The sequence below is a fragment of the Nycticebus coucang genome, chromosome 3, assembly GCF_027406575.1.
Source record: "Nycticebus coucang isolate mNycCou1 chromosome 3, mNycCou1.pri, whole genome shotgun sequence".
Taxonomy (NCBI): Eukaryota; Metazoa; Chordata; class Mammalia; order Primates; family Lorisidae; genus Nycticebus; species Nycticebus coucang.
This window is the reverse complement of record NC_069782.1, coordinates 95872740-95900235: the sequence shown is the minus strand read 5'-3', so window position 1 is coordinate 95900235 and position 27496 is coordinate 95872740. Positions and strand designations below refer to the sequence as shown.

At 51.9% G+C, this 27496-nt stretch overlaps 2 protein-coding genes across 4 annotated transcripts in view; one reads left to right on the top strand and one right to left on the bottom strand.

Moving 5' to 3' along the window:
- The window catches only part of CDH23 (cadherin related 23), a 419225-nt gene that overhangs the window by 348651 nt on the left and 43078 nt on the right, over positions 1-27496 (top strand). The window lies entirely within an intron of this gene.
- VSIR (V-set immunoregulatory receptor) lies at positions 1270-27496 on the bottom strand. The gene is made up of 7 exons (XM_053586254.1): positions 27115-27496; positions 15266-15694; positions 14298-14354; positions 8494-8601; positions 6477-6504; positions 5245-5441; positions 1270-5068 (listed from the first exon to the last, which is right to left on the bottom strand). Exons 1-7 carry the CDS (start codon positions 27194-27196, stop codon positions 5031-5033), a joined length of 939 nt encoding a protein of 312 aa, XP_053442229.1. The 5' UTR covers positions 27197-27496; the 3' UTR covers positions 1270-5030.

Below are 27496 nucleotides of genomic sequence, written 5' to 3'. Positions count from 1 at the left end.
CTGGCACTCTGGGAGGTGGGTGAATTGCTTGAGCTTAGAAGTTTGAGACCAGCATGAGCAAAAGCAAGATCCTGTCTCTGTTAAAAATGCAAAAATTACCAAGGTGTCATGGTGTTGGGCACCTATAGTCCCAGCTATTTCAGAGGCTGAGGCAGGAGGATCACTTGAACCTAGGAGTTTAAGGTCACTGTGAGCTAGGCTGATACCAAAGCACTCTAGCCTGGGGCAACAGAGTAAGACTATTTCACAAAAAGAAAATAAAAGAAAAGAAAAAAGACCAGTTCAATAAGCACAGGGCCTGCCTAAAGCCAAGAAAAATTCTATATCTGAGCCCCCCACCAGGTCCTCCTCCCCCCAGTTTCCTGAGAGCTGGGCTTTCCTGCAAACAGCCTGGGCTGCCTCCACCCAGCCTCAGCCCATATCACCCGGGCTCTGAACAGCTGTGCTGTAAGGGGCATCCGGGCCAGCCCCAGGCCACCACACAATGGTGTACCACCCTATCAGGGGAAGTCATTGTGCAACCCTGGGCCTCTGGTTAGTTCCAGACCATGGGCAGGGAAGTCAGACTCGGGGAAGGGATCTAAATGGTTGTCAGGGAGGCCCCTGCAAAGGAAGGGCTGGGTCCAGGGAGGAAGGCCAGAAGGCAACAAGGTCAAAAGCTGAGCCCAGCTTCTGAGGCACCTTGGCAGGGGGGCAGGTATGGAACAAGGGCCTAACCAAGGCCTTCCTGGCATGTGAATAACGGCCAGCGATAATACAGTCCCAGGTAACAAGGCCTGGCTTATCAGACAGGTGGAAACCTGCAGAAGTCACCTGTCCAGGCAGAAGCAGAGGAAGCCTTTCAGTACCCCCTTCCATACATGAGTCCCCCATAGTAGCCCTGTGAGAGTCTCAGTAGTTCACCTTGTGCTTTGAGGCAGAGGGCTCTTCTGTTTATTAAACATAGATGCTGCTGCTGTTGTGGACCCTACTTCCCCTGGCTTAGGATCAGGCAATCCCAGCCTGGCTGTGTCCCTGTGCTGTCCAGCAAAGAAGCTGGCCTTCTCTGAAACAGCATGAATAAATCTAGACCCTTCCCTCAGTTTGGCTTCTTGGGGGATGTTCTGCTGATGCCCAAATGCTTCACATACAGCTGGCTAAGTTCCTCCAAGAGTCCCCAGGGCCTAGGGGTTAGCTGAGGGTTTCTCTCTTCCCCAGCCCCAGGCAAGCAAGAGGGATGTATGGGCCTCTTGTGGCTTCACAGTTGCCTGGCAGAAAAGAGTGGCAGGAGCTGATGTGGAAGGCAGTTCCACCATTCACTTGTTTTGACTAGACACATACCTTTTAGAACTTTAATTTCCCTACTATTAAATGGGAACAATAAAGCCTCTTAGGATTTTTGGCAGTTGCATGGGGGTGTGAACTCAAACAAGTAATAATACATGTGAAAATGTTTTGGAAAGTACATAATATTACAACAGAAAAGGCAGATACGATGCACATACTGCCACTTCCCTCTCCTGGCCCCAAGGCAGACATTGCTAGCCAATCTCAGAACTTTCTCATTGAGCTATACGGATACTTCAGAATCCCTCTCAACATCTATTCCAGGAAGACATCCAATAGATCAGAATTGCAAAAGAAAATCCACAAGCTCAGGGCATCATTACTGTTGAGGATGTCCCACCAGGCCAGATCAGGCTGCTAGGAACAAGAGCGGGTGGGAAGGCAGAGAAGGCCTGCCCCTTGTGAGTGATCAGAGACGAGAACTCTGGCATGTTGGTTCAGTCCATCCTGCAGTAGCTATGTATCAGTTATCATGTCTGCAGCAAGGTCCAAAAGCCCTTCTGGAACTCACAGAATACCAAGTGAGACGTGGCATCAGCAATGCAAATCAGGGAATGCCCAGTAAACAGGACAGATGGTCAGTACTGTCTCTGGACTGGGCCAGATGCTCAGCCAGGCCGTGTGTTTTTCAAGAGCCCTTTGTACCCCACATCCTGGTTGGCAATCCCAGTTCCCCTTTTACCCATTGCAGTTCCCTGAGCAGATGTGACCCCAGCCCCCGGCACAGTCAGGCCAGCCCTGGAGTGCTCCAGCCAACACCTGGGAAGGCCTGGTCCATGAGGCAGGGCTACAGTGCCCAAGTTGGTGGGGGTGGGACATAGCACGACCTCTGCAGCCCCTAGCTCCACCACATCATCCCGAGTACCCCAACCCCAGAACACTCCCCGAAAAAGGCTACACGGGGTCCTCTGCTCAGCCCCTGAGCTGCTGTACGTAGGGGGAGCTCTGGCCAGGCAGGAGTCTTTTGAAAATCAAGTTCCAGGGCTCCTGCACACCGGCACCAGAACCTTCACCACAGCCTCCCTAGGTAGGGCCAGCCTGACCACCAGCTGTCACCAGTGGCCTCCATGGTATGTTTTTAGGGAGCATCAAGCAGCCCCCACTACGTAAGCAATCCATTCCCTCAGCCGCTCCCTTGAAGAGAATAAAGGCAGGAAGACTCTATTAAATGTGCATGTTGGGAGACAGTTAAGGCAGCCTCCCATTCCTGATTGATCTCCTAACAATGAATTAGTTCTGAGAAACACAGATTCACCCCACCCCAGCCCCAGCCTGTTCCCAAGCAAACCTCCTCCTGGCCCCAGTGCTCTTCCAGCCCCACCTGGAGCCACCATGACCCTGTTCTCCACTCTGTCCCATGCACGCTAGCCCACAACCACCAGGGCTGGCATCTGCAGCACCACCATCCCGGGGCCACACAGAGGGCTGCTCTGGCAGTAGCAGGGAGGGTGTCCAGAGTGTGCTGTAGGCAGGGCTCATGGTCATGGATGAAGATGGAACCAGGAGCTCAGAGTCAATTTTGCTGAAAACAGGAAACCACGAAGCTAAGATGCGTTCACTTGAGAGGGTCCAAAGAAGAGAGCGCGAGGCTGTGCTGGAGGAAGCTAGGGAGGAAGTGTGGCGACTGTTCTGCTGCAGGCGCCTCCCCAAGCAGCAGCCAAATTCTTAGAAGTTGTCTGTGCCTGTAGGTCCAAAGCTGAGGCCTGGGGCCAGGCCAGCCTCCCCAGAGGGCATGGCATAGTCTTTATGAGCTGGCCTGGGGGCTTTCCTTTGACCCTAGGGGAAGCCCCACCCCTCCCTGGAACAGGTGTCACCTCCCCACTCCTGCCCTGTGACCCCAAGAATTGTGAGAGAGTACATCTTTCTACAGCAGCTGGCACAAGTGTCCATAATGGCAGATGGAAGGAAGGACCCCAGGACAAAGCAGGAGCCAGGATTTTTAGGGATCTGGCCATTTGAGGTGTGAGTGCCATCTTGACGCCTGCACTCACCCTCTGCTCAAGGCCTCTAGGTCCCCAGTGCAGTCAGGCACAACCAGAGGCCCACAGTGGCTTGTGCCTTCGAGCCTAACAAGGCAGCTGGGATGCAGAACCATGTGCCCAGAGGGGCTTCCTTGTTCCAGCCGCAGGCCCAGGGCTCACTGCTGCAGGGCAGCCTAGCGCAGCTCCTCTTTCGAACCCACCCCCGGCAATGGGGCAGGGTTCTTTCTGCCCACTGGGTCCTTTGTCCTAGCCCTAGGCCCAGCTCAGCAGACCCAGTGTAGGCTGCTAGAAGACCAGTGCTAGAGTGGAAGGCCAATGCCTAGACTGGATGACATTCTCCATAGTGCCCAGAGCTCCTGTCTCCTGGAAGCTGGCAGGAGTCCACTCAACCCTGCCTCACCCCTCCCCACCACAGGCACCACCTTCCATGTTTCCACCCTAGAGTGTGAAGAGACCACCCCCCACCTTCTCCTATGCTTTAAAATCCTTCTGTCACAATTCCACAAGGGACTCCCCTTGTAAACATGTACAAAAACAAATCCAGGTCATGCCCAGATGCAAGATATGGGAACACACCTGCCTGGCTCCTCCAACCTGACCAAGTTACCCTGAGGTAAAGACTTGACCGGGTACAGATTGTATGGAAGGGAAGGCCAAAGGCAGAGGTGAGAGGAGAGAGTTTCCTAAGGTTTTAGCACTTCAGAAGCAGAGTGGGGTGTTAAAGCTGCTCTTATAATCTGTTCACAGGGTTCACACCTGTTGTCTCATGTAGTTTTTAATGGCACCCCCCTTTACACTCAAAAGTGTCCCAATGTGGACAAGACATTATATGGCACCCTTATTGTGACCCACACTGAGCAGTGGGAGTCAGGGATGGGGAGGATGGGGGGTAGTCCCTCACTCACCTTCCCAGCGGGCCCCACCCGCCTGCCCTCACCACTGTTTGTGGTCAGTGGTGCAACCTCTGGCCTGGCCTTACATTGTGCAAGACACCAGTTGGCTCACGATGGCCACTGTACCCAAATATGTACTTCCTATTTCAGAGCCTCTGGCCACTGAATTCAGAATGCAGGCAGTGGGAGTCCCAGATTGGCTTAACCTATTGACAGTTCCTCAGAGAAAATGCTGGTACGAGGACACCAGGGATGGCTCCAGTGGCTGGGGGCAGGCAAGCCGGCCCAGGCAGGCAGACCCAACCTCTGTGCCCCCTACAAAGAGTAGGTCTGGCAGATAAGCAGCCTCGGACAGCATGGGGGAGCCAGACCACGACAGAGTGGAAGAGTCCCTCCACATCTGTCCTGTGCCTCGGGCCTCAGAGGATGGCACCAGGCAGACGCCCCTCTATTCCTACTGAAGCTGCCAGTTCCCGAGGCTCATGTCTTAGGGAGAAAAGCTACTGCAGAGCTGGAAATTCTGGAACTTCTTAGAAAATAGGTCATTTGGCATCTGTAGCTGGTGGATTTCAGGTCTCGGTGGGGGGGGGGGGTCCCAACACCCCAACATCCTTGGGATAAGGGCTGACCGTCCAGCATCTTCTCCCTTCCCCCTTGTAGCATCCAGAGCGGGTGAGGGTCTGGGTATCAGGACTGTCACAGAGTCTGGACTCAGAGTAGGAGGAAGGGAGCCAGGGCCAAGGCCCAGGAGGCCACTCTTAGAGCCAGGCCTGGCTCAGTTGCACCTGCCCCAGACCCAGCCACAACTGCTCACTGTCTCCTAGCTTGTCTAGATGACCTCAAAGCTTGGGGAGTCAGGGACAGGCTCTGCAAAAGAAAGGAGAAGCAAAGTGAAAAGGGACTCCTCCATACCTCACCCCCAACCCCATACAGTGAGGCTATGAGGACTCCCCAGGGAGGGCAGAGATCTAGGCTCATGTCCTACAGGCCATGGGGTCACAACACTGCAAGGCATGGTGCTGTGAGGGTCAGGAGACACTTACCCAAGGATGGGAAGAAGACGTCCCCGGGGCCTGGAGGAGAAAGGGGAGTGCTGGGCTCAGAAAGCAGGTGCCGCCCAGACTCAGATGGCTGCCGCTGGGCCACGTAGGACAGTGGGGGTCTGGGCTTGGCCTCCGGCATCCCTTGGGAGGGTGGTAGAGAGGGCTCAAAGCCAGGATTTTCGATCCCTTGAGTGTTGCTGCCACAGAATCAGAATTGAGGGTCATCTATGCTGCTTGAAGTATGTCCTTTGCCCTGCCTCTCTCCAGCTTTTCTCTCCTCCCTTCCCATCACCTGCCTCCCCAATCCCAGCCGCAGCCTCTCCCAGAAAGAAGGGAGGAACCAGGCCCACAGAGACAAGGCCTTGGGCTGCACTCTGCCACCTGCCCAAAGCGGTGGGGGGTGGGGCGGGGGTGTGTCCAGGCTGCCCTCAGAATGGGCCCCAGTTCCTTCCTGTGATCTCACCCTTAGCCATGGACCCAACTAGGAAGCCTGGACTGAAGGCACTTCCAGGACACCAGCCTCAGGAGTTTAGGGATGGGTTTCTCTTTGGTCCAGTAGAGGTAATGGCAATAGGATTAAATGTCCCAAAGCTTATCTTGAGCTGAGGGGAGGAGTCTTTTCTTCCCAGCTGAAAGTGGGAAAACCTCTGAAGACCCCTCCAACTAAGATTCTAGCAGGACTGCAAACAGGACTTATTTTGACCTGTTTTGAAAATCATCCCTTTCAAACACCCAGAGCACCTGAGAACCTCCTCGGAGCACCTCTTCTGGGGCCAGGCTGCATGCCAGCCTCCTGTTCAGAGTGCACCAAGGCACACTCCATCCCCGGCCTGCTGCACCACTCTGGGTCTCTCTCGCCTCTGCTCTCATGGCTGCAGTGGCCTGACAGCTTCCCTTAGGAGTGCCCTGCAGGGCAGAGCCTGAGGCTGGGGCTGGGGCTGGCACCTCTGGCATCCTTTGCATGTTTCCTTCCCTTCCCCATCCTAGCCTGGACTGACCACTGAGGCCCAATGGTGGGTGCATGGCGCCCCTCAGCAGAATCAGAGCTCAGCCCCTGGGGGAGGGGTGGCAGGAGAACAGCCAATCACACAGATTGTAGGCTTCAGCAGCAGATGGCAGAGGCTCTCTGACCTGCTGTGCTAGGCAGCAAAACAGGGTCCCCACTCCACAGAAATATCTCCTTCCTGATATCTGGCCCTGGGATATTTGCTCAAGGTTCCTGTGGGCCTTACCTGTCCATCCGCACCAGCTCCTGGGCACCTAGGGACAGAGAAGCTGGTCACAGGAGGGAAGGCTTCCCAGACAGCACCCCTGCCCCTTGCTGGCAGATGCCACTCAGGGAGTGGGAGCCATGCTCAGGGGGGCCCTGCTCAGCCCTGGATTCTACTTCCGTTCACAAGGGAGGCTGTGTGGCTATTCTCTGCATGCCTGTCCAGCAGATGGAGCCTCTGTGAGTGGCCCATTTTGACCATTGATAAATGAAACTTTTGCTGTCAGGAAACCATAAGAGCCAATGCTTTCTCCTATGGCTTGACGAACACAGTGTAAGACCTTTAGGATTTCAGTATCAAGCAAAGCCTGGCTCCTGAATTTGCTAACTGTGTGGTTTCCTGTTTGGATATTTGCCATGTTACGGTCTTCAGCTATGACTTACTGGGTGGGAGTGTCCAGGGTCAGTTCCTAATTAGAGGGTTCCTGGTCCTCTTTGTCCCATCCCCTAGGTTGCCTAATATGGTGGCATTAGAGAGGACATCTCCCAGAGGAACCTTCAGTGATCTGAGCACCCAATCACTTCCCAGCCATTCTACCCAAACTGCTGCCAGCTTGCCCCACTTTTGGGGGTCTGGTCCCCCAAACTGGCCACCAACTAGATGCACTGGCTTCAACTTCCCTTTTTCTTTCTTTTTTTTTTTTTTGAGACTGAGTCTCACTATGTCGCCCTAGTAGAGTGCCATGGCATCACAGCTCACAGCAACCTCACACTTGAGCTTAAGTAATTCTCTTGCCTCAGCCTCCCAAGTAGCTGGGACTACAGGTGCCCACTACAATGCCCAGCTATTTTGTCATTGTTGTTGCACTTGTTTAGCTGGCCCGGGCCAGGTTTGAACCCTCCACCCTCTGTGAATGTGGCTGGCGCCGTAACCACTGTACTACAGGCCCCGAGCCAACTTCCCTTTTTCTTACAACACCCCATTTGCTCTCACAGATCCTTCTTGTTTTAAGGAGCTTTCTGCTGATTACTATGAGGAAACAGGCAGTGAGGGAAAGGCACAGCAACAGAACAAACTCAGGGAAGTGACACAGAAGTTCCTGAAATCTACTAGTCAAGGCTACTTTTCAGAGCAACTCCTGTGGGTCAGGCTTCATGCAGGGGCACACCAGGTATTCCGTCATCTCATCCTCTCCATTACCTTCTGGGAAAGGATTGTTGGTCCCATTTTAGAGCCCAGTCCTACCACTTGGTCACTGTATGTTTCCTTAGGCAGTTTCCTTAAACTCTCCCTCAGTTTGCTCATCTGTAAAATGGGGACAATGGCAGTACCAAATTCTCAAAGTTGTAATGAGGAGTGAGAGAATGTTTATGACAAGCTTGACCAAGTACCTGGCACAGCACTCCTATCTGTTAGCGGCTGCCGGCTGTGACATTCATGCTGATGATCAGTTTTATTATAGGGGAGAATGTTCCCTAGGAAGAGCATGAGTTGAAGGCTTCCAGCTTTGCCTCTTACTAAGTTACATAATATCCAGTTAGTTATTTCACCATACCAATCTTAGGCTTCTCATCTCTACATGGAGAGGGTTGAACTAAACTATCTCTAAGCCTCCTCCCACTTCTGATATTCCAAAGGTCATTTTTGTCCCAACAATTGTTACTAATTACAAAACAAGCCTACCTATATCTTAAAGCAGGTCCCCAAAGGATCTGAGTGACAGCATTTGTGTAAACCACCTTGAGCCACTCCCTATGGTTAATCTTTCATTCAACAGGTATTTATTATAGAGTACTAAGCCAGCACTGCCTAAGAGTCAAAAGCGCTGGTGGGGGCACTCAGACCCCAGAATTGGCATACCTGGTTCCCTTCCCCTCCCTCAGCCATTGAGCCCAGATCCTTGCAGGGAATATAGCAGCTCTGATCTCTCTAGAGGAACTATGCCTACCTCCTGTCTTTGCTAGGCCTGGGAGCTGAGCTGAGGGCCTAGGCAGGTCACTGGCACCCCCACCCACCCCGAGCAGACAGGGATACTCACGGCGGTTGGAAGCTGCCTGCCTTTGCTTGTAGACCAGGAGCAGGATGAGGGGGAGGCAGAGGATTCCCACGATGCAGGCTCCTGTAGCCAGGGCTGCAGCCGTGATGTCTGCAAGGGCAGAGAGGAGGCCAGGGTGAAGCCCCATTCCTCCCAAAGGGAAACTGATTCCCAAAGAAAGAAGACCAGACAGCAGGGAACCCACCTTTACCCAGGGCCCCACAGCCAGACCCTCAGCGACCTACAGAAGCACGGAAAGTCTGAGGACTTCCTTTCAAAGAGAGCCCCATGCCCACCCCCAAGTGGGCCCAGAGCACACAGAAGGGAGAACTGTTGTTGACAGCTGAGGCAGCTCCAAGGAAGAGAGGGGACAGTTCCTCATCCCATCCCACAAGGGACAGCTGGACCACCCAGAAAAGGGAGATCAAGCCTTCCCAGTCCCCATGCCACAGAGTTCAAGGTCAAAAGGAGCCCAAGTGATAAAAAAGTTTGGGAAATAGACAGTGGTGATGGTTGTGCGACATCATGAATGTAATTAATGCTGTGAACTGTACCTTTCAAATTATTAAAATGGCAAATTGTATGTTATACATGTTTTACCATAGTCTATAAACAGCCTCCTCTCAACCCAGAGGCCCCTTAGCCCTGAGGCAAGCCTTACGGAACCCCTACCTCTTGATCTCACCATACCTACCATGATCAAGAAGAACTAGAGAAATATAGATCCTTGTCTGACATTTTAAAAATATAAACTGATTAAATTATTAAAAAATAAAACACAAATTTTTAAAAATAGTCCATAATCGCCCCCTCCCCCTGGACATACAGTCACTGTCTGCAGTTCCTGGCATAGTGGTCTGGACATGATTGCTGAGTGTCCACCAGGTACGGGATCACGTGACAACCACTTTTCCCACTAAGCCTCACTTAGACATCTTTCTTTTTTTTTTTTGAGACAGAGCCTCAAGCTGTCGCCCTGGGTAGAGTGCCATGGTGTCACAGCTCACAGCAACCTCCAACTCCTGGGCTTAAGAGATTCTCTTGCTTCAGCCTCCCAAGTTAACTGGGACTATAGGTGCCCATCACAATGCCTATTTTTTTTTTTTTTTTTGGTTGTAGTTGTCATTGTTGTTTGGCAGGCCCAGACTGGATTCAAACCCGCCAGCTCTGGTGTATGTGGCTGGAGCCTTAGCCACTTGAGCTACAGGCGCCAAGCCTAGACATCTTTCTACATCAGCACAAGGACCTGCCTCATTCCACTTAGTGTTTTATCACACAGCTCACCTCAAATTCATTGAAGCAGATCGCTTTTGGTAGACATGTCATTTGCTTCCGTTTTCAACATAACTCATAATGCAGCAACGAGCTCCTTATACATGAATCTTTATTCACCCAGGCAAGTACATCTGTAGGTAAATTTCTGGCGCTCAAAGTTCTGAGCCAAAAATTATGTGTGTTTTCTTTTAGGCTATTGCTAAATTGCCCTCCACAAAGTTGTACAGCTTCATAATCCCAGCAGCATGGGGAGGTTTGATTTATTTTAGTCCATCTGCTGACTGCAGACGTTTGGCTGGGAACAGACGTACCCTCAGAACCACAGCCAGCATAAGCGCATTTCCTTCCCAATTTTACCCCTTCCCTGGGCCAAAAGATGGCTGGGATACCTTGTCACAGTGTTAACTTTGCCCCAGAGAGTTTTGGGAGATGGATGGGCTGTGGCCTAAATGTTGCCTTTGCACTATTTATTTGGGAATACAGGGTGTTTTTGTATTGCTTTACAACCTGGTGGTGTAAACAAGCTTTCAGGGGGGTTGTTCACACCGCAGAAGAGAATAAACTGTTTTCAGGCATTTCAGAAGTACCTACTGGTACAGGACCAGTTGCTTTGCTAATTACATATCAAGTTCTGCTCCACATCACAGGACCCCTGCAGATCTTAACAAGGCTGTGTTCTAACGTGGAGTATTGAAGGTAAAGACATCTGTAACTCAGACGTTTCAGTATTTATTTCCAAACCCCCATCAAAGGGCCTTATTGTGGACGATATCTGTTTCCACAAACATAGCCAGTGCTTGGGCTGGCACCCACTGGGTGGGTAGCTTGGTCACTGTCCAAAGCCAGGCTTATCCTGGGAAGGTGTTCAGGTGTTGGCAGAGGCAGCCGAGGACTATGCCAGGCCCTTACAGAGCGGGGAAGTGTAGGAGGGGCCTGGACTACTCAGCCAGGTACCCTATGGGTATATGCGGAGGAGGGAGCTGGCTGCTGAGGGTGGGGCTGCCTGCTTTCCCAGGGACAAGGCTGGGTGAAAGTAGACAGCACTTCCTGCTGTCTTAGGGAGATGAGCTGCCTGGCCCCCTTCCCTGGACTCATTGAAAAACCACAGCCCCTCAGCAGTGTAGCAGCTTTTTGAGCACCAACCTCCCCAGTCTCATCCCTTGCTGTCTACCCCCACCTCAGGCTGGCTTGAACTTCCATCTTATTTCATAGTCTGGTTACTCTCCAACTTCCCAAGGATACCATTAAGAGGCTCTGGCGGAAGTTGAGAAGGAAAACTCTAATAAGTTCTTGGCTAAAACCATCATTAAACTGATTGGGGACCATGGCTGGCTGTAGGGCACCTGTCAGAGGGGGCAGGGCTGGGGCCTTTCCAAAGGTAAGAATAGTCAACAGCAACACCCAGCAGCCAGCCCTGGGTCATAGGCAAATGTTTCTAAAACTGTTAGAAAAGAGGACCATGACCACAGCTTGCTATCATCCACTTGCCATCCTGCCTTGGCACAGGGCAATGGATGAGTTGACTTAGAAAGTCAAGCCTAGAATTGTGCCTCCAGAAGAAACAGCAGCTGACACTTAACACAGCATGTGCTGCATGCCAGGCGTGGTTCTGAGTGTTTGACGTATAGTATCTCATTTTCACAGCAACTGTGGAAAATAAGTACTTATAATCATCATCTCCATTTCCATATGAGAAAACTAGGGCATAGAGAGGTTAACAATTTGGCTGATTTCAGATCTGTGCTCCTAACCACACGGTCTTTCATTAGAATGGATGCAAGTTGCAACTATGGCCTACACAGTAGTTTTTTTTTTTTTATTAGTTGCCAACATTTTATAATAGAGTTCACATAAAATCTGGCTTTGCTTGAAAATGTAGTGACTCTGGAAACCCTAGGCCCCCATGCTAATACAGCAGTTGGCAGTGCCCCGAGGCTGGTGGTTAGGCACTCTTCACAGTACCTACCTGCCTTCTTACTCACCAGCTCCTAGGCCCCAAGGACATAAGAGTTTTTTTAACCCCTGATTCCGCCCCTTCGATAACACTGAATGCCTCCCTGTTGGAAGGAAAGAGACATACTTGCTCCTGTTCTCAGTGGAAAAACTGTACTCAGAGAATGCAAGTGCTTTCCCAAGCCCCCACACCTGACCCAGAAGTACAGTTGAGTTTCTTCTCAGATGGGACCATATCTGCCATAGTGTTCAATTTGCAGACTGCTAGAACCAAGAGTTTGGATGGGAACTTGAGAGGTTATCAAAACCATTGCCCTGCCCTAATCATTGATACAAAAGCAAGGATGTCTCTTTGGTTCCCAAGCAGCCATTCACAGCAGACAATGCCTCAGGGAAGTAAGAGCCAGAGTGAAGCTTTGCATCCCTTATACGTTTAGAAAGGGATGAGAATCAAAACCCAAGAGTAGAGATGCCCAGGAAAGGAAGCCTGACCCACTCTTGACAGCCAAGTTCAAGGTTTCTGCATCACCCTTGGGCTCTTAGCAGCCTGACTCCTGGATTCCCAGGTTCTTTCTCTTCTATGAATCCCCAAAGCTGCTTCTCTAGTGTCTAGGTCAGGAGAAGTGATCTAGCTCCATTCCCTCTCTCTGCCACACCTGGTTTCTCTAGCATCATCCTGATGTCTCTTGCTCTGTCCCCAAGACTGATATCTTAGAACTAATTGTCAGGAAGCTGGTGTTGACAGGGCAAGACAGCACAGTGTTCAGGCAGGGTGTGTACACGGGTCCTTTTGGCTCTGGGTCTGAGAGACCAGGAGCAAGTCCTGTCACCTGCCAATCCTTGGTTTCCCCACCTTCTGACATGGGGTTGGTGGCAGAGAGGACAGTCTCGGGCCCTTGCAGCCCTGCAAGAGTTCATGGAGGAAGAAGTGGGACTGGGGCAGTTGGTCAGAGTGGAAGGAGCCATGGAGAAGTGAACATCACACCACATTGGCCGTCCTGGGCACGGACACACGTGTGCGCACAGTCACGAGCCTGCTGCGTGGGAAGGAAGGGGCTGCTCAGAGGCCTCTCCCCATGCTCAACAGGGAGCCACCGGAGAGGAAGTGAGGACAGTGGCTGTAGCTGGGCGAGGCAACACTGGCTCTGCAGTGTGCAGGGAAAAGAGTCTGAACCAAGACTTCTCAGTCCCATGTGGGGGTGGCTCAAATGAAATCTCATATTCTTATTTTGCTCCTGGCCAGTCTGTTGGTCAAAAAAAAGAGTAGTTTGGAAAAAAAAAATAGTAGTTTGAGGCTGAGCACAATAGCTTACGCCTGTAATCCCAGCACTCTGGGAGGCTTAGGTGGGAGGATTGCTTGAGCTCAGGAGTTCAAGACCAGGCTGAGCAAAGCAAGACCCATCGCTACTAAAAATAGAAAAACTAGCCAGGTGTGTGGCAGGTACCTGTGGCCCTGCTAATTGGGAGACTGAGGCCAGAACATTGCTTGAGCCCAAGAGTTTGAGGTTGCTGTGAGCTAGCTGACACTACCACACTCTACCCATCGCAACAGAGTGAGACTCTGTCTCAAAAAAAAAAGAAGTAGTTTGAGTGAAGAGTGGCCGCAGCCTTTGAGCTGGGGGTTGGCTGAGGCTGTAGTTTAGCTGTCCCCATGCTGGCTTAGGTTCTTGACATGTCCTCCAGATACTTCTGTATCTCCAGGGCCTAGGCAAGGGATGCTGTGTACCAGATGCCTGACACATCCTGGGTGGATAGAGGGATGTGGAAGCCAAGACCACCTTCTCTCAGAAGAGGGAGGTATCCTGAAGACTGAGCGCATAGGTGCCCTTGGGACAGTGCGCCCTTGGCCTATATGGCACCCCACTGGGCCAACACCAGGGGCCTGGCTGCCCCCGCTGCACTGTACACCCAGTCCTCTCTTATCCCCACTCCCAAGCTGGGAAGAAGTCAGTGAGCAGAGCTAAGCAGGCTGCTGCCAAATCCCAGCTGTGCTGCTCTGTGTGCAAGTTTGGGCAAGTCGTGCCATCTCTCTGGGCCTGTTTCCCAGATACAGAGGAAGACGTGATGCTACTTCACAGAGTTCTTATGAGAATTCCCGGAGATAATAATACTTAAAAGGACTTAGCACAATGCCTAGCACACAGTAGGAGCTCAGGAAAACTTCTCTTCCCCTTCCTGACTCCCCTTCCTCCCTCCCCCACAACAAGGAAACTTTAAGTAGTTGAATCCTAAGCCAAGAAGACTTCCATGGTCCCCCAATATTCCCCAGTTGCAGAGGGCTGGTAGGCTGGGTGGCACTCAGCAGCGTGTGCCACCCGTCACCTTCCCCTGCTCAGTGGGCACTGCCAGGGCATAACACCTGCAGGGAGTCAGAAGCAGAGACTTCAGAGCCATGCGGAAGGGGGATTGCTTTCGGGGTCTGCCACAGGAGGAAGCAAAAGGAATGGGCAGCAGAAGAGGAATGGGAGCCTGGGGGCTTAGGGTGATGAGGCCAGAGTTCAGGTTCATCCTGGTCTGAGTCCAGGATGAGGACAGAAGAGAGGAGAGAGCCCAGAAGGGGCAAGAGGATGTTCCCTTACTTTCACTCTCCTGGGGGGAGGATGGGTACGCGATGCATTTGGACGGTGCATCTTTGCCTGTGGGAGCAAAGAGAAGAGCCGTCAAGCAGGCGTCAGGGCCAGGAGGCCAGGGAGGCTTGTCCAGGCTGGTGTCCTCCTCCCATCACAGGTACTCACACTAGCACCTGCTGGGCAGTGCTGGCCCAGCTGGAGCCTGTACACGTATGCACACATGCGCACACACGCACACACACCCAGCATGTTCTCACCATGCCCGTTCTTATGCTACCTCCAGGGACATGTGGATGCCTGCTGCTGCCCACACCTCTGTCTGGCTACCAGCCTTTGCATTCTCACCTGGACACACACACACACACACATCGTCCCTGAAAGCCTTTCAGCCATCCACAGACACCCCACCGTGCACATAGTCCGATTATCACACATACCCACCACAGCCATGGTGTCATCATTAGCACGGTCACACTCTCAGCCCAGGTACATACAGCCTCACACATTAAAAAGTTCCACTGCAGGCTGGGCACAGTGCCTCACACCTGTAATCCTAGCACTCTGGGAGGCCAAGGCGGGTGGATAGCTTGAGCTCATGAGTTCAAGACCAGCCTGAGCAAGAGCAAGACCCCGTCTCTACTAAAAATAGAAAAACTGAGGCAAAAGGATCACTTGAACCCAAAAGTTAGAGGTGGCTATGAGCTATGACGCCACGGCACTCTACCCAGGGCGACAGCTTAAGACTGTGTCTCAAAATAAATAAATAAAAAGTTCCACTGTCACAGAGTCCTTCTCCATCACATCAGCTAACCACATACCCACACTCCACACACCCCAGGCCACTCCATCTCACACACACACTCCCTGGAACGTCACCCATATTGCCTCACCCAGCCAGTGACCAGTGTTATACATGGTCACACCATCAGACACGCAGCCCCATGCACTCCCAGCTGTCACACACAGTTCACCCTCACCTATCTGCACTTGCAACTCCATGGCACCGTGGACCCTGTGCTCTGAGTGGTGCTGCCTGATCTCCACCACCAGGCAGCAGTAGAGGCCGCCATCCAGCAGGCTCACGTTGTGCATGGTGATGGAGAAGTTGCCGTGGTGGTCAGAGGCGGACTCCAGCCCGTGGCGGCGGGCCAGGTCCTGGCTGGTGTTGGCAGCCTGATGGCCTCCATGGTGCAGGTGAAGGTCCTGGAACGTGAGGTTGCGGATGGGCTGGCGCACCGAGCAGGCCTGCACCTCACCCCGCAAGCTGCGGTACCACGTCTTGTAGAAGGTGACGTCATGCCCTTTGGTCACAGGGCCCAGGAGCTTGCAGGTGAGGGTGACGTTCTGCCCCTCAGGGCACACGTACAGGGAATACGGTGTAGCAATCTTGAAGGCTGCCACCAGATCTGCTCAAAAAGAGGACAGCCCCATCACCTGCCTGAGCCAGCATTACACCTTGGTGCCCCCAGAGCGGGGAAGAACCTTGGCCTCAGCCACACCCCAGCCGTAGGCCCAAGGCAAGTCAGCTGACTTCTCTAAGCCTGGCCCCTCGATTAGCACAGGAACCCGACCATCCAAGGCTGTGGGCAAGGGGGAGCCACAAGAGCTTCCCCAACTGAGGGTGCCTCTGGATGCCCAGCAAGACAAGGTGAGACACGGGGGCAGATGACCCAGCCAAGCTATGTTCCTCTCCCAGGTGGAGCACGTACCCTGCTCCAGCTTCTCACTGCAGGCACTACAGCTCTGGCCAGGACGGCCCTGGCACCGCCCAGCCTCCATATCGAACCTCCTGGGTTGCGGCAGGACAGGGGACAAAAAGGCTATTTGGAACAGCAGCTCGTTGTCCTTGGCCACCCTGCTGTGGGCCATCAGCACCTTCTATCCCTGCCCACTCCCACAATTGGACATTCCTGCCCTCTCCTTATCAGGGAGCATTAATAGAGCACCTGCGTGTGCAAGGCCCAAGGCCCGGGCTGGGTGTGCATCTCACCTGGATGCCGAGCATATGGCCTCCCCTTGGGAGCAGACAATCTAGCTGGGCAGATAAGGCTCGTATTTGTGACAAAGGAACCCCCTAGGCAAAGACAAGCTGGTGCCAGGCTTCTGGGCACTTGGAGGAGGGAGGAAAAGCCTTTGGGGGATAGTCAAGGAACTTCCTGTAGAAGGGAGGGTCCTTGGACTTGATGGATAGATAAGGTTGCACCCAGCATAGAGGGTGCCCTTGTGGGGTGAGGTGCCTGTGCAGAAACAAGAAAACTGAAGATGTCTGAGAGACAGGGACAAGGAATGCGTGAACTGTCATCTCATCCATGTACCTGCCTCCCATCTAACCTTAGAAATAGTTCCGAGTTCAGTTTTCCTCAATAAGGAAATGAAGCAACCCCGTGGTACTCTTCACCCTACCCAGTCTTCCAGCTTTCAATAGTGTTGACCCTCAGAAGACCTCACTTTTCGAAACAGAAACTAGGGCTGGAGGCCAAATCATTTGTCTAGCTGTGTGAGCCTCAGTTTCCTCATCTGTGCAGTGATAAAAATATTGGCCACAATACAGGATTGTGAGAGGACTAAATAAGGAAAAGAGAATACAAGATGTGAGCTATAATGCCCTCTGCAGACCCATGAGGGAGAGTGGCAATTTCCGTGTGCTAGTGTTATTTTTATCTGAATTGGTATCTGGGAGGCTGCTGTAGGTCCAGCAGACAGAAAAGGAGGGTTTGGAAGTATATACGAAATCCAAACTGATATGTCTTCTTCATTGTCCCAGCCAGGGATATCGCCTGGATAATGCCACATCTTCCCCCAGACACCCCTTTCCTATCTGCAGAACGTAGGACCCCTTGGCAGTAGGCTGGGACCCACCAAAAGAACAGAAGACCTTGCCCAGTCGAGAGGGAAGCAGCCTGTTGGAACTACGGGGGTTGGATTGATCTGCACTGTAGTCTAATACCTGTGAGTCATCCAGACTCTGAGCCTCAGACTCTTCATCATAAAACAGAAAGGAAAACATCCACCTGGCAGTCAAGGAAGGATTAGTAATAAATGACACAAAGCATTCTGAAAGTGCCTTGAGAATAGTGGGGGTTTGAAACTTAGAAGCTAATAGGTCTCTTATTCATTTAGCAATTTAAGAAACATTTCCCAGGAGTGAAAAACACCAGGGAATAGGGTAGTGAGAAGCCAGCTTCAAACTTGCTTCTGCTAAGGTGTGAATGACTGATAACAGCTTGTCCAATCCTGGCATACTTACTATTTTTTTCTTTTTTGAGACAGTCTCACTTTGTCATCCTTGGTAGAGTACTGTAGTGTCATAGATCACAGCAACACCAAACTCTTGAGATTTTGAGATCCTCTTGCCTCAGTTTTTCATTTTTAGTAGAGATGGGGTCTCACTCTTGCTCAGGCTAGTCTTGAACTCATGAGCTCAAGTAATCCACCTGCCTCGGCCTTCCAGAGTGCTGGGATTACAGGCGTGAGCCCCTGGCCCCTAGCATACTCTTACATCTAAAGGAGAATACCAGAAGACAGCAAAGGCATGGCCCCAAAGAGAATGTCTGCAGGAGTAGAGTTTTAGGCCCTAGAAGGTAAGGAAGCTAGACACACACCAGACCTTCTCCCTCTACTCTGCCCAGGAGTGGGCCGTGTCTGGGAGCTCTGGATTTTTGGAAAGTCATTGCCAAGGTGAGCAGAGATCTTTGAACTTCTTTGGCAAGATACCAGTCTCCTTTTCAGGCAACAACACAGAGGCCCAGAAAAGGAAAATAGATTGACTGAAGTTGCAGAGGGTATGAACTCAGAGCCCAGAGCAGAGAATTCAGATAAAGCAGGATCTAGTTAGAATTGTAATAATGAGAAGAAATAGCATGGGTTGTGTGCTGTGCTCAGGGCTTTAGGAGCATATCGAACAACCCCCTGAAGTATTGTTTTTATTCCCATTTCACAGGAAACTAAGGCACAGAGAGGTTATGTAACTTACTGACAATCACACAGTAAGTAAGTGCTAGAGCCAGAATTAAACTCAAGCACTTGGACACTATACTGAAGAAAAAAGTCCAGAAACTGAGGCTGGGTGTGGCTCACACCTGTAATCCCAGCACTCTGAGAGGTCAAGGTAGTAGGATCGCTTGAAACCAGGAGTTGAAGGTTATACTGAGCTATGATTGGGCCACTGCACTCCAACCTCAGAGCAAGACCCTGTCTCCAAAAGTTCAGGAACTGTAGCCAGGTGCAGTGGCTCACTCCTGTAATCCTAGCACTCTGGGAGGCCAAGGTAGGAGGATTGCTTGAGCTCAGGAGTTTGAGACCAGCCTAAGCAATATAGGGATACCCCATCTCTACTAAAAAATACAAAAAACAAGCTGGGCATAGTGACGGGCACTTATAGTCTCAGCTATTTGGGAGGCTGAGGCAGGAGGATCTCTTGAGCCCAGAAGTTTGAGGTTGCTGTGTCTATGAAACCACAGCACTCTACCCAGGGACAGAGTGAGACTCTGTCTAAAAAAAAAAACAAGGGGGGGGGCAGCGGCGGAAAAAATATATAAATAAATAAATAAAAATAAATAAAATAAAATAAAACAAAACTGGAAGTCCAGAAGCCACATCTAGTCTTTAGACATTTTATGTGAACTTTGAAGTATTTCTAACATTTTTGAGATTGCAACATTTTTTTTTTTTTTTGTAGAGACAGAGTCTCACTTTATCGCCCTTGATAGAGTGTCGTGGCATCACAGCTCACAGCAACCTCCAGCTCCTGGGCTTAGGTGATTCTCTTGCCTCAGCCTCCCCAGTAGCTGGGACTACAGGCACCTGCCACAACGCCCGGCTATTTTTTGTTGCAGTTTGGCTGGGGCCGGGTTTGAACCCACCACCCTTGGTATATGGGGTTGGCGCCCTACTCACTGAGCCACAGGTGCCGCCCGAGATTGCAACATTTAAAAACTAGCAATTTGATATGAAAATTCTGACTTCTACCTTCTCTTTAAAAATAAGGTAACACTAATCCATTTTTCCCACAAGGCAGCAGTCAGTGGAAGCCTCCCCTTTAGATGGGGCATCTGTGCTCCAATTTGCTGCAGTCCCCACTATTCCCTAATGTCTCCATGTAAGAGCCTGCTTCAGCCTCTTACCATATTTTCTTGGCCCCATGGACATCTGAATTTGTGATCCATGAGTGTGGCTCCCTGGGCTAGCCAGGACGGGACTCCACTGCCCAAGTCTATCATCCTACAGATATGACCCTCAGGCTCAGACAGGAGATGACCCACCCAAGGTCCCCAATGGAAGCCTGCAGAGCACAGACTAACCAACTATCCTCTGACTGTTAACCTGCAGCAGGCTCAGGGGAAAAGAAACCCCAGAAAGCCTGGCTGTGCGTTTTCTTTTGTCCATGCCAGCCTGGACTTCTGCTTCGCACTGCACAATGGCTATGCAAGAAAACTGGAGTATCTAGGGAAAGGGCTTTCTTATATGCTCCCAGGAATAACCAAAACTCACCCAAAGAGTGGACCCTGGCATGACCCCTGCCCTGTGCTGCACCTGTAGCAGGCCAAGGGGCAGCTCCCACCATCACCCCTCCCAGCTGCTCCAGCACACGCCCTGGAGGGGCTGTCAGGAGGGCTGGCTGGGTGGAGGCAGGGCCGCAGCCTGGCGGTGGTGAGGAAGGCAGGCAGAGGAGAGGCGGAGGCAGGAGCAGGAAGTGGAGCCCAAAGCTGACCTGGGTTGGGTGGGGACCAACAAGAGGACAGAAGTATAGATGGAGTGAGACTGAGATGTGGGTGAGGTGGGGCCAGCTTGGTGGGCAGGCTGGGTGTCCCTATGAACAAGGAGGTGGGGGCAGGGCACCAGGCTGAGAGCCCTCTGCATCCCAGCAATGGTGTTAATGACCCCAAGATTGATAACAGAAGGAAGGGATTTTCTGCCCTGCAGTTAGTTTCCTTGAAACCCACAGGGCAACACAGAAGCACAGTTCAAGGACTGCAGGGAGAGTGGAATTGTTCAATCCCCAACACCTCTCTGTCACATACACACAGACCACCCACCCCATAGGTCCCAAAAGGACCTCTTCCCCTTTTAGAAAAAAGAAGAAGCTGCACTGGGATTCAGGTTTGGGGGCCAGAGGAGAATGTTCATTTTCAAGCAAAAGGGCCAGACAGGAGTGAGCCAAGGGTCTACAGGGTTTCATCCTGGGGGTATGGAGGAAGGGAAAGAAAACATCCTGTTTGTTGGGTCTAAGACTCTGGCCAGGACCAGGCCCTGAGCAGCCTGTCCTTGGGAGGACATGCAAGGGCATGGCGTTGAGAAAAAACAGGCTACAGACAAGGAGAGGGCCTGCACACATCCCTGTGTACGGCCCTGGGATTATAATTATTTGGTGGGAGGATGTTGCTTATTGTCACGAGCAGATCCTTTCAGACACCTGGGTCATTGTCGGAGGCCGGGAAAAGTGGGTGGGAAGGAAGGCCTCTGGCTCCAGAGTGGCGAGAATATGTGGGACAGGAAAATGACCCAGGCACTGGGCCTAAGCAGGTGCCAGGCGGGGACCTAGTCACCGTCCTTCTCTGGGGCCAGTACCCCAGCGCCTTCTTCCCCCCACCACTGGCTACATAGGCATGGGTTCCCAGAGGAAGAATGCTGTGAACCAGGGAAGATCCAGGTCTCAGGATTAAAACTCTGGCCTGGGCAGCAAGATCTCTGGGTCCCAGTGCCCACTTAGCTGTGCCCTTTGGGCAGGTCCAATCTTTCTCTGGGCCTCCCTTTCATCTCCTGAGAGATGCCCCATGTTCCTAGGCCCCCTATAGCTGTGAAGTCGTGTGGGCTTATGACCACTTATTACGTCTTAGGCACTTGCTGAGCTTTCTTTCTTTTCCTTTTCCTTTTCCTTTTCCTTTTCCTTTTCCTTTTCCTTTTCCTTTTCCTTTCTCCTCTTCTCTCCTCTCCCTTCTCCTCTCCTCACAACAGCTGCTCACTTTGTTGCCCAGGCTGGAGTGCAATGGCACAATCATAGCTCACTGCAGACTCAAACGCCTGGGCTCAAGAGATCCTCCTGCCTCAGCCTCCCAAGTAGCTGGAACCACAGTTGGCTAAGTTTTCTGGCTAAGTTTTCTATTTTTTTAGAAATGGGGTCTACAAAACCCTGGCTACGTTTTCTATTTTTTGTAGAAATGGGGTCTCACTTGCTCAGGCTGGTCTTGAACTGCTGATTTCAAGCAATCCTCCTGCCTTGACCTCCCGAAGTATTAGGATTATAAGCATGAGCAACTGCATAGTGGAGCACTTTGTACTTATTTAATTCTCCTAACACCCACTAACATGGGTATTATCGTCCCCATTTTAAAGATGAGGATACAGCCTCAGAAGAGCTGAGATCCATACCTTGGACAGGCCAGCACTGCAGACAGGGAGAGCCCACATCCCTCCAAAATCCTCCAAAAGCCTCCAGGGGCAGATGTGGCTGACACCTCATCCTTTAGCTATTGAGAGAATAAACTAGACCCTGAGCTGACCTCTTATGCCCTCCATGCAATCCGCCTCCGATGCAAACTGAAAACAGCATTCTTTCATTCCACAAATATTTCCCAGGGTTCTAGCAAGAACCAGGCGCACAGCAGAGAGGGACAGTCCTGCTTCTGCCCCTTTCCAGCTGTTACACCCTCAGCCTCTAGTAAAAGTTTCTGTCTCAGCCTAGGGAAGAGGAACTTTTGTTTGGCATTTTCTCTCAAAGCCAGTTTTTGTGACCTTCACTTCTTTCCTCCCAGCAAGCTCTGGGTGAACTGTTAATGTACAAGGGATGAGTGTGTGTGGGTGTGGACAGGCCTGTGTGTTTTCCCTGACTGGGCACAAGCGTAGCTCATAGTCACCAAGGCAATGCCCCTGCCTTTAGAGGTGGGTCTCCAGTTTGGTTAGTTGGGCCTAAGAGTCTCCACCCAAACAGATGAACTCTGTCCAGCTACTGGGAGTTGCCAAGCAGTTATTAATCACCTGCTGTTACTGGCCCTGCTCTAGATACAAACAACCCAATTGTTGGCCTCACAGGGGGGCTCCAAAGAGCCACACACTTCCCACCAGGGTCCATACCCCAAGATGGTCCACAGGGGCTATAGGGAAAGACTAGGCTGTGCCTTTACCCAGATGCAGAGCACAGAGGGAAACAGAGGCAGGGACCAATCAGGACAGAGCTGCCCACACTAAGAAAGGAAGTGCCCCAGGGCAAAGGCTGAGGGCTTAAAGCCAGCAAGTCTGCTCTGCCCACAGGGTTCTTCAGCCAGTGAGGACAAAGGGCGCTCAGATGTGTTTACTGATACCTGCCCCTGCAGGAAGTGTCCATTCACATAAGACCAAGGAGGCCGGGAAGGGGAAGCGGGTTCTATTGGAGGAAGCGGACCTTCCAGCATCTTGGGAAAGCATCCATGCATCCGGGGCTGGAGGCTAGCAGTGAGCATACCTCCCCAGGAGGGCCTGGGCAGCTGACCAGAGGGCCTGGCTAGTGGATGCTTCTCTGGATGACTCTCCCAGATGTGCCAGGTCCTCCCTGAGGAGGACCGTGTATAGCCTAGGCTACCAGCTAGCCTCACGACCTCATGCTGTGGAGACTTGCTACACATGTCTTTTTGTCCCCTAGCACCAGGGTATGAGGCTAAGTGGCAGTAATAGCAGCGGGGCTCCTGCTTTGTGCCAGCATCCTTCTGAGCACTTTTACACACTTACTTGATCCTCCCATCCTATGAGGTGGGTACTAATATCACCTCCATTTTACAGGTGAGAAAACTAAAGCACAGAGAGGTGAAGGAGCTTCCCAGCTAGTAAGTGGTGATGCCAGGATTTAAACCCAGGCACTCGGCTTCTGGAGGTCTGGTGCCATCTGACTACTCTCTAGAGCAGTGATTTTTCAGCCAGTGTGCTATGAGAGGACCATAGGTGTGCCACAAAAAATTGTAAAGATCCTTAATTAAATTATTTTCAAAAGAAGTTCAAAGCATAGTAAGCATATTTTTTTTTTACTTTTTTCTTTTTTTTTGATCCACATAATTTAAGTGTGCCGCAGAAGTTTAACTATAGGTTCAAGTGTGCCATGAGGCAAAAAAGGTTGAAAAACACTGCTGTAGAGACCAGAGTAGCCAGGGCCTGCCCAGAAGTCCCACCTCCTTCCTGCAGAGGGACAGATGGTCTGGCCAATGAAGAGCACCCAGCTTGCCTGGCAGCATGTATAACACAGATAGTTTTACTTTTGGTTTTACATTAAATAACATTGAATCATCCGTAAAGAAGGTTATTCCCTTTTCAATTCTCTTTCAGTCCTGATTACATCAAAATGAAAGTCCCAGTTTAATGCCAATATCTGTAAAACCTTTCTCTCTCTCTTACTCTTTCATCTTCTTTTCTTTTCTTTCTTTTTATTTCTTTTTTCTTTTCTTACTTTCTTTTGAAAGGGGCAGCAGCAGGTTTAAGACTCAGAGCCTTCCCCAGACTAAAGTTTCCAACTAGAATTTAATACCCATATTTGGTTTTCTTATTACGTATTTTATGGTTTTGCTCTATTTATGGCAAGTGATAGTGGATTTCCACTTACAGAAGTGATATAAAGTTTCCTTTAAAAATCTACTTACTCAAAAGAATGAGCAAATTTAAAGAAAAAAATAAGTAAACATGATAATAGACAATGAAGAAATCATAAAGGTGATAAGCAAATGACTGAAGCTTGGGAAACACCATCATAGAATTACCCTTCAGAAGAGAGTGGTCAGCCTCGCTGAGAGCATGCCACCCAACCTGCCTGTTGCACAGATAAAGAGGAAGTGTGTGTGGTCCCACAATGAGTGAACAGCAGAGGTCAGACTTGACCCCAGGTCCCCATGGAAAATAAGATCCTGTGTAGACAAGTTAAAGGAACTGGGCCTGCTTGGTGAGTAGCAGAGCAACTTCATTACTGAATTACTAAAGGATGGGCAGGATGTTAAAAGGAGAACCTATAGGCACCTCCCTGGACATTTCAGACTGTAAGTGCCTATAGGTGCCTACAGGTGGCTGAACTGATGCATCCCTGAGAGTCCCGAATTTTGAAGAAGCCACCCAATACCTTTCCATGCCCTGGGCACCACAGGGACCTATAGGCAGCAAGCTGCTCAGATGGGAAGCCAATGGCATATGGCCTCTGGAAGCCATGACGATATTAAACGGCATTCGCAACAAACCAGGTGCCATGTTAAGTGTTCATCTGCTTTTCCCAGCAGCCATCTGAGGGAGGTGCTATCATCATCCTCATTTTAGAGATGTGGAACTTGTTCAGGGATGCTGAGTAACTTGCCCAATGTTACACAGCAGTAAACGGTCATCTCAGGATCTGAATGTAGGTCTTACTGACTTCCAAAGCCAAATAGCACAGGGCTCTACAGAAGCCCAGGTATGCAAGGCACACCACCCCAGGCCTAAGACCCCGTATACTGTGTGCATATAAGGAGGTGGCCTTTTTTAGCTTCCCAGCAATGAGCCATCCTCTACCATGGAGGTCACTCCCTAGCAGAACTTAGACCTGCTTGGGGGAAAACAGGAGCAACCAGCCCAGCTCAGTAAGAGCCTCCCAGTATTTCTGGCTCCTGGGTGTCCCTGGAATTGAGTATATTTGCCTCGTGCCATGGGCTGGCGGACTAGCCTCAGGCTGTTTCTCTCCACTCCAGGGCCTCTGGGCAGTGGGTTGTGGATTTCCTAAGAGCTGACCATTGCTGTGTCATTGCTTGCAGCATTGGGTTACTCAACAAGGTGCTGCCTAGTTTACTATGAAGGGGAAGAGGGGGGTCGTCCCTCCCTAGCCCCAACGCACCTGAGCTTAAAATTGTTAGTCCCAAAGTTTAGGACTCCTCAGTTAGCGCATAAGGACAAGGCAAGGACAGTAACTTCCACAGGTCCTGGGAATCCCTATGGGGAAGAGGAGGCTCTGCCCTTCTTTGGGTCTGCTGGGTCCTGGCTCTTTAGATGCTCCCTATACCCATCTCAGCCTGACTCAGGCCTGGAAAAGGGCATCTTCAATTTCCCTGGGCTCCTGAACACCACATTCCTGAACACCACTACCATTCTTCCTGGTACTGGCCCAGCCCCAAAAGCTGGAAGAACAGTTCCACATCTGCCACGCCATCTCATCTTCCCAGGCACAAAGGCTTTGACCTTTAGCAATTCTACCCAGAGCTACCCAGCCCCTCAGCAGGCCAGTGAGCATTCTTCCCACCTCACAGACCCTCTGCACCTCCTGCTACCCAGCTACCTCCCTTGTTGCACACTGTACTGGGGAGTTTGAAACTACCTGCATCAAGCCCTAATTATCTCCCTGAGCTGGACCCAGGAAGGGAGGGCCTTTAAGTGCACCAAGTTGTTTGACAGCCAAGAGGCTCTGCCACCCCAGTGAAGGCTCCTAGGAGTGTAGGCAATGGAGGGTGAGGGGCTTTGCTCAACTCTCAGGGCTGCTCTGCTACTGCATGTTCCACAAGCTAGGCTCTGGTCCTCTAGAACTCAGTTTCCAGATGGGTTGCTAAATAGAACAGCCTGGCTAAAAAGGGCAGGAAGGGGGCAAGAAAACAGGAAGGGCCTCGTGGGGTCACTTGGGGAGGATGGGGCAGGGCAGGTGGCCCATGGCAGCGGTGGGGGTGGTGCTGGCCTTCCTGCCGGCCATTATCCCCTGTTCCTTCTAAAGGCCATGCCCTGCCCCAGTCCTACCCCCACCCCTGGTCTCCCTCTCCCTCTGGCTGTCATCTTAGGGAGCACCCAGGCTGGGTCTTAGGTAGCCCCTTCCTCCTCAGAGGCCCAGGCCAGCGTCCGAGTGCTGAAATAACATGCTGCCCCAGTTTGTTTCTGAGATGTCTTCCAGGCTCTCCCAGTCTCCTCCTCTCCCTGTTACTCATTCCCCTCTCCTCTTCCAGCCCACCCATTGGGTCCCTCTGCCAAGCCCTCTGACTGTCTGAATGACTCACACTTTCCCTGGGTCCTCCCCATAAAGTCTGGTTCCATGAGCTGCCTGCTGGCCCCCTCTTCTCTGAGACCCAGCCTCTTCAGCTCTGGGCATTTAAAAACCACAGCCAGGCTATGGGCCTCTACCCTCCCCGGAAGCCCTTGCATCCTGGCCAGGATACCATCTGGAGTCTGAATTTGGGAAAGGGAAAGTGGTGCTTCCCTGTGTGGGGCTTCTGTGTTTGAGCTGAGGAAATTGAGGCCAGAGCTATCCCAGAAGGGGCTCATGCTGTGCTGGGGAATGCCCTGAGCCCTTACAAGTGCCCCACACTGTTCGCTGAACTGCAGCCTTGCTGGTGTGGAAGGGATCAACTGACCCTCACAATAGGGACCAGGTGGACCAGGGCTCGCCAAGGGTCAGCCAGGAGTGTCACCAGGGCACTGGCTGAGAGGACAACACCCCCTGTGCCCTCCAAGATTCTGGAGTCCTAAGCCCAGAGGAGCACGGAGATGTGAGCTGTCAAAAGCCTGTCACATCCACTAGAACACAATGGGGCAGTCCCCACCTTGTCCCTTTCCTTCTGGGCCGAAGCTACTTGTGTGTCCTGGGCGTTCTAGGAAGGGGAGAGTTGGACAGGCAGCCTATAGGGACAGCTTTGCCTGCTGTTTGGGCAGCTGTCAGAAAGTGCAGATGATCCATTGCCTAGCTGGGGCACTTGACAGGGTTGCCACTCTCCCTGCCCAGCGGTCCCAGCAGCCTCCGGGCCGTGGGTGGAGTAGGCTGCACGGTCACAACAGGCAGAGGGGACTCCCAGGACGCCCGGGTCCTGCAGCCCGCACCCGGCCTGCTGTTCTTTCTCTGCGTTCCTCCCCAGAGCATAGCTTACCCCCAGCTTACCTCGGGACTCGGCCAGGAAAAGAGTGAGGAGCAGGGGACCCCACCGCCAGTTGCCGGCCTCTGGGGCCGGCGGGACGCCCATGTCGCCGTCGAGCGGAGCGGCGTCTGGCGCTGCCGGCGGGAACCGGGTGCCGGGCGCGTAGGGGATCTCGTGTAGCGCAGGGAGCGGGCGGGACGCGGCCGGCGCCTAGAGACCTCCAGCGAGTGAGTGCTTGGCACTGAGCACGGCGGGCCGCCCCAACGCTGCAGCTGGGGCCTCCGCAGCGCCCCCGGAGGGCCGCAGGGCGCACTCCAAGCCGCCAGCGGGAGGGGCTTCCCGGCGGAGTATGTCCGGGCTCAGCTCTACTTGGTCGCTGGTTTCTTTGTTTGTTTGTTTGTTTGT